Source organism: Camellia sinensis, chromosome 8 (genome assembly GCF_055761805.1).
Source record: "Camellia sinensis isolate YWXY chromosome 8, ASM5576180v1, whole genome shotgun sequence".
Classification (NCBI taxonomy): Eukaryota; Viridiplantae; Streptophyta; class Magnoliopsida; order Ericales; family Theaceae; genus Camellia; species Camellia sinensis.
Genome location: NC_138968.1, coordinates 22,414,322 through 22,428,817, shown reverse-complemented (window position 1 = coordinate 22,428,817; position 14,496 = coordinate 22,414,322). Strand labels below are relative to the sequence as shown.

Here is a 14,496-nt window from a genome sequence, read left to right as displayed (position 1 = left end):
AATTAACTAAATTTTGATAATTAATTTTAGATTTTACATTAGTTTGATCTAATTGATAATGTCATTTAGATTTTTGACATAAAATTTTTTATTAAGTTGGTTGAGATTAAATTATTGAATTGATCAAATCTACAATTTTTCTCATAAAAGTATGTCACATGCCGCTCATGTGCACATTTGCTATAAAAAATACTAACATTTGGAAGTAATTGAATCAATTTGAAACAAAAAATAATAATAATTTAAAGACAAAATTAATCCGATTAAAATTACAAAAATTAAAATGAATCAAAAATCAAAATACAGAGACTAAAGTGTATAATTTGTTCTATATATAAAAATATATAAATGCAGGCCAAGGAAGGTGGTGGCACATTCCAGCATTGTTCTCTCTCTGGGAAGAACATGATTCGGTCTTCTCCACAAAAGCAAATAGCTAAAATACTAAACAAAACTCAACAACCTTTCACCATATAATATTTTTTGTAAAGAAGAGAGAGAGAGAGATGCTATCAAAAGTCCGAATCAAATACTATGTGCTACCTATCTGTAGTTTTGTCATGGTGTGGTCCACCATTAATAACCCATTTCATTGTCATCCATCGTATGGATTGTTCATGGGGTCCATTTGCTATAATTTATTGGGAAAACTACGCATCAACATAGTTTTTCAAATAAAATTCTAAATTAATAAAAAAAAATTATATAAATATAAATAATTAAATTTATAAATTTTTTTATTAATATATAATTTTTTTGTTGATATGTAATTTTCTCTAATTTATTTGACTTATTTATAATTTTTTTAAAATATATATATATTGTAGTGTTTAGAATAATTTATGCTTTTAGGAATAATTCAAATAATATTAAAATTTTGATTTTTCATTTATTTATTTATTTTTTTGTATATATATTATCAATCTTCTTTTTCTTTTCTTTTTTGATGGGAATATATTATCAACCTTCTAAAAAAAAAAAAAGGGGATTTTTTTTTAAGGTCCCTAATAATAACAATTTAGAGGCTAAAGGACACACAAAAAGATAGTGATGCCTCACGTCCCTGAAGCAACTTGGCGCGCGTTTTTAATTATTTTGTGGACCAAAATACCCTCGCCAAAATCAACACAGAACCAAACTCATTCCGACGTCTCAGTTACATTCCAAACATCCAGCATCTTCACGAACAGAAGACCAGCAGAATTAGGGTTTCAACATCATCTGCACCATCGACATTACAGCTTCGTTATCCTCTCCAAAGATCATTCCCATTCCTTCCTCACAAATTTCTCTGACCTACGTTAAAGCTTCGTTTTCACGGCTTATCATCATCTCAGTCCATCTTCGTCACGTCGCATCTTCATCGCGGACCATATCAGCTCATCATTCAAGTTTCATCCTAACTCTGGTCAGTTTTTCTACAATACAACTAGATTTTCTCTGGAAACACAGTTAATAGCATTTTATAATAACCTTTCATAAATTAGGGTTTCAATTTCGTAATAAAAAGCTACCTGCATTTGAAAAAATTTATTTCTGTGTATTTTGAACATATTCTTCAACATGTTTGTTTGATTTTATCTGTAAATTTCTCTGGCATTTGAATTTCTCTGATTTTTGATTAATGTAATTTTGTTCTTTCAATTTTCTCTGCTTTGTAAATTTCTCTGGAATATGTATCCTTCTCTGCAATGTCAATTACACTCTTGCCTCTGTCTTAAGTTTCTCTGGTATTTATAATTTTCTCTGCCATATGTACTATGAGAAAAAGTTATTTCTCTGAATTTTGATCTTATTCTTGAATATGTTTCTGTCATTTTGTATCTGAATTTCTCTGCTTTGTAAATTTCTCTGGAATATGTATCCTTCTCTGCAATGTCAATTACACTCTTGCCTCTGTCTTAAGTTTCTCTGGTATTTATAATTTTCTCTGGAATGAATGTTTCTTCTTGGAATTTTCTCTGCCATATGTACTATGAGAAAAAGTTATTTCTCTGAATTTTGATCTTATTCTTGAATATGTTTCTGTCATTTTGTATCTGAATTTCTCTGCTTTGTAAATTTCTCTGGAATATGTATCCTTCTCTGCAATGTCAATTACACTCTTGCCTCTGTCTTAAGTTTCTCTGGTATTTACAATTTTCTCTGACCACATCGCACCACTTTCCTCCCTTGTGTCTTTGTCATTTTAAATTTTCTCTGGAATTTTAATATTGTGGACTGGAATGAATGTTTCTTCTTGGAATTTTCTCTGCCATATGTACTTTGAGAAAAAGTTATTTCTCTGAATTTTAATCTTATTCTTGAATATGTTTTGTCATTTTGTCTCTGAATATCTCTGCTTTGTAAATTTCTCTGGAATATGTATCCTTCTCTGCAATGTCAATTACACTCTTGCCCCTGTCTAAGTTTCTCTGGTATTTATAATTTTCTCTGACCACATCGCACCACTTTCCTCCATTGAGTGTCTCTATCATGGTTAATTTTCTCTGCTTGTGTATGTAAATTTTTCTTGCATTTTAATATTATGAATTGAAATTTTCTCTGGAATGGAAATTTCCTCAAGAATGTGTAATTTTTTCCAGAATGTGCATTTTTCTCTGGTATGTTTATTTTGTTCAATTCTTGATTTCAATAGGGTATACTTCTCAGTGCCATGTTTACATTACTTTGTTTATTTTATCTTTGCTAATTGTGGAATGCAAATTTTCTTTCACTTGCCATGTTTACTTTTTTCTATTATTCATTTTCTCTGGTATGTTTACTTCTATCTGTAATTTAAACAATTATTGAAAATTTCTCTCCCATGTTTATGATGCTGAGTTGATTTTCTCTGACATGTCAAAATTTCTGTAATTTTCCCTTATCTGTAATTTTCTCTGCATCTCCAATTTTCTCCCTTATCTGTAATTTTCTCTGACATTTCCATTTTTCTCTGGGATTTAATGTTGACATCTCTATGCTTTAATCATTGTCTAGAAATGGCAAAACGTAAAGGCAGCGAAACACCGGAAACACCAAGCAAAAAACAGAAACTGTCTCAGTCTTCTTATGCACTAGGATCAAAAACCAGCAGCAAAACACTAGAAACACCAAGGAAGCAAGAACAACTCTCTCAGTCCTCTTATCATCTAAGATCAAAAACCAGCAATAAAACACCACAAACTCCTTCCCAAAACACACAAGTCCAAGCTGATGAAGCAACTAGCATCCAGATGAGTACCCCAACTTCAAAAGACTCAAGCTCAAGGGGGAAAAAACCTGTTAAACTCTACAGAAAGAGAGCTCACTACAGCATTCAATACCGATCCAACCTGTCATCTGTCGTCTCCTTCTTTCAAACACTTAAATTCAGTTCAAAACATCTTCTAGAGCTTCAAAAGACCCCATTCTGGTATTTGATTCAAGCTCTAACCACTGGAAGGATGGATCCAAAGAAATCTAGGAAATCTGATGATGATGTAGTTGCCATAATCCAATGTTACAATGAAAAAACAAAAGCATTCACAGTTGGGAAGAAGAACCTGACCTTTACAACAAATGACATGACCTTGATTTTTGGTTTGGAAGGAGGTAAAGGAGCCATGTCATTAAGATACTCTAAAAAGCCAAAATCTGCATTCCTCAGGAGAAGATTCCAAAAGGACACAAGGCTCACTGGTCCTGTTCTTAAAAATGCCTTGGTCAAAGCAATGAAAGGCAAGCAACCAACTGACTTCAAAGATGTAGCAATCATTGTTACATTGTACTTGTGTCTCACCCTATTTTTTGCAACAAGTGGGAATTCAATAGGTTGGGTTTTTATAAAGTATGTGGAACCTCTTGAATCAATGAAACAGTATGATTGGCCGGAAGCAATCACATCAACATTGATTGATTCTATCATGGCATTGCATAGAACTCCAGAAAAAGTTACGGGGTGTGTCATTGCATTGCTGGTAAGTATAATATCCATTCAAATTTGCAGTTATCATACTTACAAATTTGTGCGTTTACAAAATTTTATTTACTTTCATTTTCATCACAGTATTGGCTATGTGAACATGCAACTATCATTGACTCAGAAGACAGTAACACAACAGACTTCCCAAGATGTGCCAAGTGGAACCTTCAAACCTTGACAAAACAGCTGCAGAAGACACCAGTCCACTCTCTTGCACCTCGACAGGTTAGATTCCTATTGCTACCGAAATCCCAGTGAAATTTCAAAAATTTCTCTGACTACTGCTTTGTTTCCCTCCTTATGCATTGATTGATTAAGATTAATTTTCTCTGAAATATCAATTTCTGTTTTCTTCTTTGTTAACCACTGGTCTATTTCTGCCATTGTAATCAATTTTCTCTCCCATCCAAATTTCTCTGACCACAATTGTAACACATTAACTTATATGCCCTGATTCATTTTCTCTAATATCTGAATTATGTTCTTTGTCACATAATTTTCTCTGGCCCATCAAATTTTATCTCCTTGTGTGTAATTTTCTCTGCCCATAACTTGTGTGCCTTGCATCTTTGATTAACACTGTTTATTTCTACCCTTCTAATGAATTTTCACTGGAATTCAAATTTCTCTGACACAAATATAGTAAAACATTAACTTATAAACACTGTTTATTTCACTGTTTCATAATTTTCTCTGCCCCATACAATTAACTCCATGCCTCTAATTTTCTCTGGCCCAATACAATTTTCTCTGAAGTTTGTTTCCAATTAGTATCATTTAGATGAATTTTATTTTCCTTATTTGAATTTTTTCTCTGAGTGAATTTTGTAACATTTCTCTAATAAAAGAGTCTCCTGTTACAGATTGATAACAAGCAGCTAGTCAAAAACCCATCTGAGGAGTTTTGTCTTGGCAAAAAGACAAAGAAAGAATTAAAAAAGGCAATTGTCATATTCAAGGAGAAATTACAAGATCCATCTGAAGATGGAGGGAATGAACAAAAAGAAGAAGAAACCACCAAAGAAACCAACAATGGACAAGAACATCAAGCAAGCAGCACAGAAGAAGAAACCACCAAAGAAAGTGAAGAAATAGAACCAGAAGACAAAGAACAAAATGAACAGAAAGAAAATGATGAAGAAAGTGATGAAGAAGAAAATAATGAGCAGATGGACCAACAACATGATGAAGAAAGTGATGAAGAAGAAAATGAACAGAAAGAAAGTGAACAAGAAGATGAAGATGAAGATGAACAAGAAGAAGAGAACAAGGATGAAAGTGATGAAGAAGAAAATAATGAGCAGATGGACCAACAACATGATGGCATTTGTGGCTCAACAATGCATCAGCCTGAAGAATTTGAGGAATCAAAGGATGCCCAAATTGCTGATCTACGTCAAAGACTGAAGGCACTGTCTCAATCTAAAAAAGAAGAAGACAGAAATTGGATGGAATTACTTGCTGAAAAGGATATTTCAATAAGAATCCTGACATCACATAACTCAGAACTTCAAGAAAAAGAAAGCACAATCCGAATGAAACTAAGGATGTTGGAGGTTGAAAAAGCAGATGATGCAAAAACAATTCAACAGTTGAGGTGTTCAAATTCGGAGCTTGAAACTGAAAATGCCAAATTGCATGAACAAGTTCAAGAACTATCTGTCCAACTAGCAACACAACCATACCGAACACCAACACAACTTCAACCACAAGGTCAGTGAAAATCTTGAGCCACAAAAAGTTATGTCCTTGTGCCATCATAACTCAGAGAAATTTCTATTTATTATAATTTTCTCTGTCATTGGTAATTTTCTCTGGAAGTTATATCTCTCTCAACACATTAGTTATATTTCTACTGCTCATTTCATTTCTCTGTATATTTTCTTATTCCATTTTTGGGGCTTGTTTGATTTTCACTGTGTATAGTTGGAATCCAACTGGAACAACAACCAACAACCCAACAAGAGCAAATCCCACACAAACAACAACCGAAACAAAAGAAGAAACTCTATGGTAACTACAAAATATTGAATTAAATAAATTTACATATTGAAATATCATCTGTTGCTTCAGAGAAATTTCACTTTTCCTAATACTTTCACTGCCTACAGTCAAAAAAGATCCAACCTCAATGATAAAAAATTTAAAGGCAAAAGAAAGGAAGGAAAAGCAGCATGATCCAGAATTCCAATATCCAAAAGTTGCGAAAGTGACTAGAGCTTCAAAACAAGCTGCAAAACAAGTTGAGCAAAGCACAAAGGACAAAGAAGTGCTTGATGCTGATGCATACGTCTTGCCTCAACCTATAAGCATCACAAAATCTTGGGTCTTTCCACAAACTCTTCCCATTTCAAGATTGATAAAAGATCACATAAAAGACATCTTGCAGCACATATCAAATGTGTCTGGGCTTGAGTAAGTACAACAAACAAAATAGAACATAACAAACAACAAATTACAAACTTATGTTGCATTAACAACAATTCAATCCCTTCTTTGTCATCTTGTAGAGCTTTAATTTGGACAAGTGAGTTGAATATCATTACCTTTGAAGACATTGGAAACCTCATAAAGCAAAAAGAAATTGCCAACAATGTAAGTCTTTCCCTTTCATCAACATTTCTCTGCAATGTTCCATCAGCCTTTATAAAACAAATATTACAATTATAAATCATATTTTTCAGGTCATTGATGGCTATGGAGAGATCCTTTTGGCTGACCAAATCAGAGAGAAACAACAACCAACCTCATTTTTTTTCACATCCATGTGCTTAGTATGTTACTACTATTTTATTTGATTTTCTCTGGAATTTACTTTCTACTTTCTCTTCTTAATATACTTCTTGAAGTCAGTTGTGTCACTAACAAAACCATTTTTTGATTTTCTCTGAGCACAGAATTTCATCAACATGACAGAAAATCAAAGTTTTCGAGTGTCCTTATTTGACAAGCATATTGAAACAGCATGGAGGAACTATAGGTTCCTCCATTTCCCAATAAATACTGGAGGTAATGAGAAGTCCACACATGGAAATCACTGGACCTTGCTTGTCCTGGACAAACAAGACAATTTATGGAGGTTCTACAACTCATTGAGGCCAAGGAGGGATGATGCAGAAGACAAATATGTCAAAGATGCAAAACAATTGGTAACGAGTGCAAATTTCTCTGATCCATCATCATCTTTATGTGATGATAATTTTCATAGAATCCCATTGACTTGTCCGTAAATTTCTCTCTTATATAAAAATTATTTTTTTGCAGCAAGATTACGTGGAGAATTTTCTGAAAGCTTGTCTTGAAAGAGACGCTCAATCACAACCCTCTTTCAAATTAATTAACTCACAAAATACAAGTTATGACTTTGAGTATGTCAACAATGCTCCACAACAAGAAAGCGATTCGTAAGTTTCATACATCTATAAATAAGATAATTTCTGTTGCATGTTTCTTAAAACTAACCATACCTATAATTTGTATGCAGTCTGGATTGTGGCCTCTTCGTCTGCTATATAATGAAACAATATAGCAAGCATGAACCTATCAAATCCAAATTATCCACACAAGAGATAAGGTTGATGAGGGCAGAACTCATAGAGAGATTTGTGACCGAAGTTGGCAGGTCATGGACTGAACCAATTGAAATACCCCCAGAAGAACCACAAATGTAATAGTGAAACTAGTGAAAGGAAGACAATGTACATATCCACACAGAGAAAATTGTCTCACATATATGTATATATCCTTTCTTGTTCATACATTGAAGGAATGATGATCCTTGACGTATATGTATATATCCTTTCTTGACTAATCTAAATTTCATTTTTTTTTTTATTTCGACTAATGTAAATTTCAACAATTGTCTACCAGAGAAAATTGTCTGCAGAAATTTCTCTGGTATAAACTACCAGAAATTCACAGAGAAATTTAACTTGTATCGTCCCAAGGGGATGCCTATATGATCATGTAATCTGTAAAACTTTGTGTTGGTACAAAACAATCATCAAACTCAACAAAACACAAAGCACACAATAATTTTATCTGCCACTGGAAAATTTCATTGCATGAGTTTCAAATTTCAGACCACAATGCCCATATAGTTTTCTCTGTTGGTGAAAAATTTCTCTGGATGAAAATTTCTCTGGCTTTGACACAAATTTCTGAGTTCAAGTGAGTCCAGAGAAATTCTATCCTGGTCCAGAGAAATTCTCAACTCAGAGAAATTTTTTGAATCCTCTGTCTGCTGTGCACATTTCTTGAAACGACTGATATGAAGCTACCAGAAATTTACAGATAAATTTAACTCCTATCTCACCAAAGAAGGTGCCTATATGATCATTCAATCTCTAATGCACTGTGTTAGTACAAAACAATTATCAAATTGAAAAAACACAATCCACACAGTACTTTAGTCTGCCATTGTCAAATTTATGTGGATGAATATGAAGCTTCAAAACACAACACACAGAATTTTCTCTGCCATAGGAAAATTTCTCTGGATGAATTTTACAGGTACTACAAACCCACTGCCTATAGTATATATCAACAAACACACTTTAACTCATATTGAATAATTTCTCTGGATGAATTTGATTGATATTATTATATACACTGTCCAAAAAATAAATTTCACAAAACAAAATACACAAAGTAATCATCAAATGTATTATTCCATCAATAAAATGTATAATCCTCAACTATTTAACAAAGGTTCCTTGCATGTCCTCTTATTATGGTGACCAATACTCTCACAGCGACTACACTTAATCACCCTTTTAAACTCTCCAGTAGAAGCAATTCTGTTCTTCTTCGGCCTCCCAGCAGGTCTCTTGCTCAATGGAGGTAAAATCATAGCATCTTCAATGCTACACACAGGTTTTTCAACAGTTGGAACTGGGCCAATCGAAAAGGAGTATGCTTGACGATACATATCAGCATGAAAAAATGGTTCAACAAATGAATTCAAATTCTTTCCACTCCTAAAAATTGCAGCAACAGCATGTTGACATGGATACCCATTTATTTCCCATTTTCGACATGAACAAGTTCTCAACCCAAGATCAACCATAACCGAAGGAAAACAATGCACTTCAAAGACATTATCAGATGATAAACTCACATTCCATGTCCTCCCGTCCAAAAAAGACTTCTCCAACACACTATCCATACGAGGACACAAAATTTTATTCCATTTACTAGAGAACAGCCTCCTATCAGACCTCATATTCATGATTTGCAACCGTATCATGTCCACCAAATTTGTTATTGGCAAGTGCCGAGCTTCTCGTATCCATGAATTGAATGACTCAGCAACATTTGAATACATCTCACCATAACGTTTCCCTGCAAAATATGCATCACTCCAATTTTCATATGGTAAACTTCTCAAGAAAACACTCACAATGTCTCCTCCCTCACTTTTTAACTCATTTAACTTGAAATGAAATGATGCCTTTGTTGGAGCATATGCACATTCTGAAAACTTGGACACAATCGTCTCCCTAACCAAATTTGTGTTTCCACATGACAACTTATCCCTCAAATTTCTCTTTAGATGTTCCAGACAAAATCCATGAAAGCAGTTAGGGAAAAACCTAGCAATTCCCTCCACAATTCCACAATGTCGATCTGATATGAAACTTATCACCCTTTCTGATCCTAATACTCCATATAAATGTTCAAGAAACCAACACCAATTGTCTTTATTCTCAGCATCAACAACAGCAAAAGCTACAGGAAAAAAACCTACAAAACAAATAGGAACAAGCATATTAGGTACGCACATGCAGAGAAAAATAGAACAATAAACATCCAGAGAAAATTCACACATTGGCAACATCCAGAGAAAATTGAATAAGTGACCAGCTACAGAGAAAATTCACACAATCATAATATACAGAGAAAATTCACTTAGTGACCACCTACAAAACAACAGAGAAAAATAGAACAATAAAACAACAAGAGAAGTTTGACACTGCCAACATCCAGAGAAAATTCACACATTGGCAACATCCAGAGAAAATTGACTTAGTGACCAGCTACAGAGAAAATTCACACAATCATAATATACAGAGAAAATTCACTTAGTGACCACCTACAGATACAATTCACACAATGACAACATCCAGAGAAAATTCATACACTGACAAAAATCCATTGAAAATTCTCACAGTGGCCACAACAATAGAAAATCCACACAGTGGCCAAAACCAGAGAAAATTCACATTCACTCAATTCCTACATGTATAGAAAATTCACATACTTAGATAAAAATAGATATATTTACAATTACCTTCATTCCCATCTTTCCCCGTTGCAACAAGCATAACTCCTTTGTATCGTCCTTTCAAAAATGTTCCATCAAGAAAAAGCAATGACCGACAATATTTGAAACCAGCAATGCATGCATGAAAAGCCACAAACACTCTTTTGAAACGCTTGTTATCTTCAAAATCTAACTCAAAACGACTCCCTGGATTGTTCTTCAATGCCTCATCAAAATACCACCGTAATTGATCAAATGACAAACAAGAATCCCCATATGTACTACATTTTGCTTTCTCAACACTCAACCAACCACAGTTATAACTAATTGAGACCCCATACTTGTCTTTCATTCCTTTCACAACATCCACTGGACGAGTTAAAGGTTTTGCACTTACCTCTTCAAGTATCAGCCCAGAAACCAAGCTGGAAGTCATCCTCGAATGTTTACTCGTACGAACCGCCACACCACACGTATGTTCATTGTTCAAAGTCCTTATGTAGAAGAACCCATTTGTTTTTTCAACAGAAGCATGTACACGCCACATACATCCCCTTGATTCCTTATATGCACATTCTGCCGTAACCCTCAGCTTGTCATTTTTAACATACGTAAACTGAAAACCAACCTCAATAGCATACTTGCATAAAAAAGTACGGAACTCAACCACACCACCCTCAAACTTTTGTCCAACACTCGTAATATTATTCCGCCAACTAGCCGACAATAACACCTTTTCTTGGTGAGAACAAAACTTAGAGAGTGAATTCCTTTCAACATCCACCAGCCTATCACACTCACCATCCACAACATCTACCCAATTAGACCCCACTTCATCCTCTTCATCAGAAGTACTACATCTACTAACTGAAACATCAACTATATCAACACCGCGTGCACAAACAACCCTCAACATATTCAGAAAATCAATATTATTTCGAACCATACAATTCGGATGGCCCAAAATAGAATATGAAATACACATAGTCTCAGGTTTCAAATTCTCCCATGTTTTACACAAAATGCCAACCAATTCCTCAAAATTCAATTCGCATGAAACATTAATGACAATAGTATCATTCCCATATTTGCACAGCAACAACACTGCACTGTCCATTAAAACTGAAACAAAAAACAACAAAAAAAATCACACAAACACTTCACAATAACAACATCTCTGGTCAGAGAAATTTCTAAAAATTATAATTTTCTCTGAACTTAAAATAAAACTCCAAAGACATCTACAAACTGATATTCACCTTCAAGATGATAAAAAACAAAATCACAGAAACTTAATGAATCACAGAGAAATTTACTGCTAACAATTAAACACAATTATAGAAAAAAAAATCACATAGAATACAAGTCCAGAGAAATACTTTTCTCTGAACTACAAACTGAAAGTGAGTAACAAACTTACAATTTTCTCTGAACTACAAATACAAGTATAGAGAAATTTATGAACTTACATTGACTTTCTCATATTCTATCTCCATTACAAACTTCTAATAATATGTCCATATGCACTTATAATTTCCTCTGGACTACACAAACAATAGTGCAGAAAATGAAATTTCTCTGGTTTGAAAAAACATAGAACACAACTATAATTCATCATCATGTTGATAAAAAACAGAGCACCAAAAATGAACTCTAAACATCAAAATCACCTACACTGTCAACACTATCTGAAATTGATCAAAAAAACAAAGAATGAAAAATTAATTCCAAAAATAAAAATCAACTCTATCAAGCTGGCCTCTCTCTAAACAAAAATCAAAATACATTTGGAATCTAAATCGAAAACAAACCTAATCCAACTCAACTCAAAAACCTACGCGATCAACACACTGTCAACACTCTTTCAAATTGATTAAAAAACAAATAATAAAAAATTAATTCCAAAAATAAAAATCAACTCTATCAAGCTGGCCTCTCTCTACACAAAAATTCAAAACAAATATCAAAATGCATGTGCTATCTCCATCGAAAACAAACCTGATTCAACTCCACTGAAAATCTACGCGATCAATACACTATCACACCACTGAAATCTCCGACGAAATCTCCAACAAAATCTACACGATCGTAGCAATCTTTCTCGTCAACTCCACTGAAATCTCCGAAGAAATCTCCACTGAAATCTCCGACGAAAACTCCGACAAAATCTCCCCTTCAAATTCGGTTTCCAAAATGTATCAGTTAACTCAACCATATAATATTCAAACAAATTTATGTTATAAAGGAAGGGTAATTTAGGTACTTTATAACCTAAAATAAATTTGAGGGACCTTAGCCATCAAAACATATTATAAAGGACCTCTCCTCATATCAAAAGTAGAGGAGGGACCTTAGGCCAATTTTCCCTAAAAAAAATGTGCTAATGTTCTAAATCTGAACCTAAACAAATGCAAAGTTCAATTGTGTGATACAATTATCTTTTTATTTATTAGTCGAAATTCAAATTCAAATTTTATTTTTTAACTATAGATTCCAATCTCATGTGATACAATAATATATTTTGCTAAGTGAATGTTGGAATTCAAATCTTAAATCTTATCTTTTATTAATTGGATATTGTATTTCAAATCTTAAATGGTGTAAAATTAATTTTATTTGTTCCTGGTCAACTGTTACCCATAATAAGAAAATAAAAATGCGCCATTGGTGACTTCTAGGTTACTTCATTTTCATCTTTATTCAAGAAGATGATAATAAAGGAAAATGCTCACTCTTAAATTTTTTACTAAATAAATGATTAAATGTCTGACATAACATATTATGTGAGACATTTAATCATTCATTTAATAAAAAATTTGATATTCCAACATTACCCCCGATAACAAAAGCGAGCATGCCCACAACCAAATCCACATTTAAAAAACAAAAAACCAAAAGAAAGTAATATTTAAAAATTAAAATTAAAAACAAAAAACAAAAAACAAAATAACACATTCTAGAAGTCATCACCATCATACCCATCATCATCCAGATTATCCTCCACCCTGTCCGTCACATCGTCAGCAATCTTGTCCTCCACATAATCAGCGCCCTCCGCTATCGCAAGTCCACCCAACACCCCAGCCACCGCACCCACAGCCAATCCCGTCCCCATCCCCATTCCACCAAACTTGCTCTTCTTCTCTTCCTTCACCTGCCCGTATCCATATTCCTGCTGCCCATAACCGCTTTGAGCAGGCTGCCCGTAACCGCTCTGGGCAGGCTGCCCGTAACTCCCCGGCCCATAAACCGGCTGACCGTAACCCCCCTGAGGCTGACCGTAAGATGCCCCACCACCGTACGGGTACCCAGACGGCGGCGGCGCTGCACCGTATGGCGCGGCGTAGGGGTTTCCGTAAGGCGCCGGAGGAGCCGAGTAGTCCCTCGAAGTCGGAGCCACGCCGTAAGGTGGAGCATAGTAAGGATCCGGCGCACGATAGTGCGGCTCGCGCACGGCGACCTTGACTTCGACCTTGCCGTGGGGTCTACCCGATGGGCGTTTCAGCTCGAGTTTCCGGCTGGCTCGTTCGCCGAGCCCGACGTCGTCGACGACGTCACGAAGGGGGAGCCGAGCCGAGCCGATGAGCGGCTTGGTGTTTTCATCGGCGTTGGCGTGGACGATGTCGATGTAGAGGGTGGAGTCCTCGATCGGAGCGTTGAGAGGGATGACAAGTGTCTGATCCCAGAAGGGACACGTGTCACCCTCGTCGTCGACTCTGGTGGAGGATTTGGATTTCGGGTCGACCCAGACGACGGCGTAGGGCTTGATCCGGCCATTGCGCCAGTTGACGTTCTTCAGATCTTTGGCCGATGTGATCGTAACCTCGGCTTCGTAACGGTACGCCATTGGAGTCGCAAGACTCTAATATGAGACGAAACGATGGACTCTGGTTTGAAATCTCAAGAAACTCATCTTGTTAATTGGGGTATATATAGTGTTTTTTTCTTAATAGTCCTTGAATTTATATAAATATTACTAATTTGCCACCCAATTAAAATATTCTGGATGAAACTACTTTGAAAGCCCTCTGAGCTTTTGGGAAAAGGGAATGTCCAAATAGGTTGGGAGTGCTGTTAAAAAAATAAAAAATAAAAAAAGTACGAGTGATAAATGAGTCTAACAGTTAACTGTTTAAATTTGATTTGAATTTTTTAAAAAAATTGTAAAATTTATTTAAGCTTGATTTGCTAATTTTTTGAGTTGATCTCAAATAAAATTTTAGGTATTTTTATATAATTTTAGGTTTATAGAATCGAACTAAATGAATAATTGATTATTCAAGCTAGT

At 34.8% G+C, this 14,496-nt stretch overlaps 3 protein-coding genes across 3 annotated transcripts; 1 reads left to right on the top strand and 2 right to left on the bottom strand.

The window, feature by feature from the left end:
- The first annotated feature begins 988 nt into the window (after positions 1-988).
- LOC145796852 (uncharacterized) lies at positions 989-7,902 on the top strand. The gene is made up of 11 exons (XM_082882228.1): positions 989-1,408; positions 2,980-3,938; positions 4,028-4,168; positions 4,807-5,656; positions 5,870-5,956; positions 6,055-6,358; positions 6,454-6,538; positions 6,628-6,717; positions 6,841-7,092; positions 7,208-7,347; positions 7,428-7,902. The coding sequence occupies exons 2-11, from the start codon at positions 2,982-2,984 to the stop codon at positions 7,612-7,614; spliced, it is 3,093 nt and encodes a 1,030-aa protein (XP_082738354.1). The 5' UTR covers positions 989-1,408; positions 2,980-2,981; the 3' UTR covers positions 7,615-7,902.
- A 313-nt stretch (positions 7,903-8,215) lies between these two features.
- On the bottom strand, positions 8,216-12,735 carry LOC145796853 (uncharacterized). Its single transcript, XM_082882229.1, has 2 exons — positions 10,236-12,735; positions 8,216-9,688 (listed from the first exon to the last, which is right to left on the bottom strand). Exons 1-2 carry the CDS (start codon positions 11,323-11,325, stop codon positions 8,637-8,639), a joined length of 2,142 nt encoding a protein of 713 aa, XP_082738355.1. The 5' UTR covers positions 11,326-12,735; the 3' UTR covers positions 8,216-8,636.
- Positions 12,736-12,876: 141 nt separating this feature from the next.
- On the bottom strand, positions 12,877-14,257 carry LOC114258192 (uncharacterized). The gene has a single exon (XM_028198090.2). It carries the CDS (start codon positions 14,053-14,055, stop codon positions 13,165-13,167), a length of 891 nt encoding a protein of 296 aa, XP_028053891.2. The 5' UTR covers positions 14,056-14,257; the 3' UTR covers positions 12,877-13,164.
- Positions 14,258-14,496: the final 239 nt, after the last annotated feature.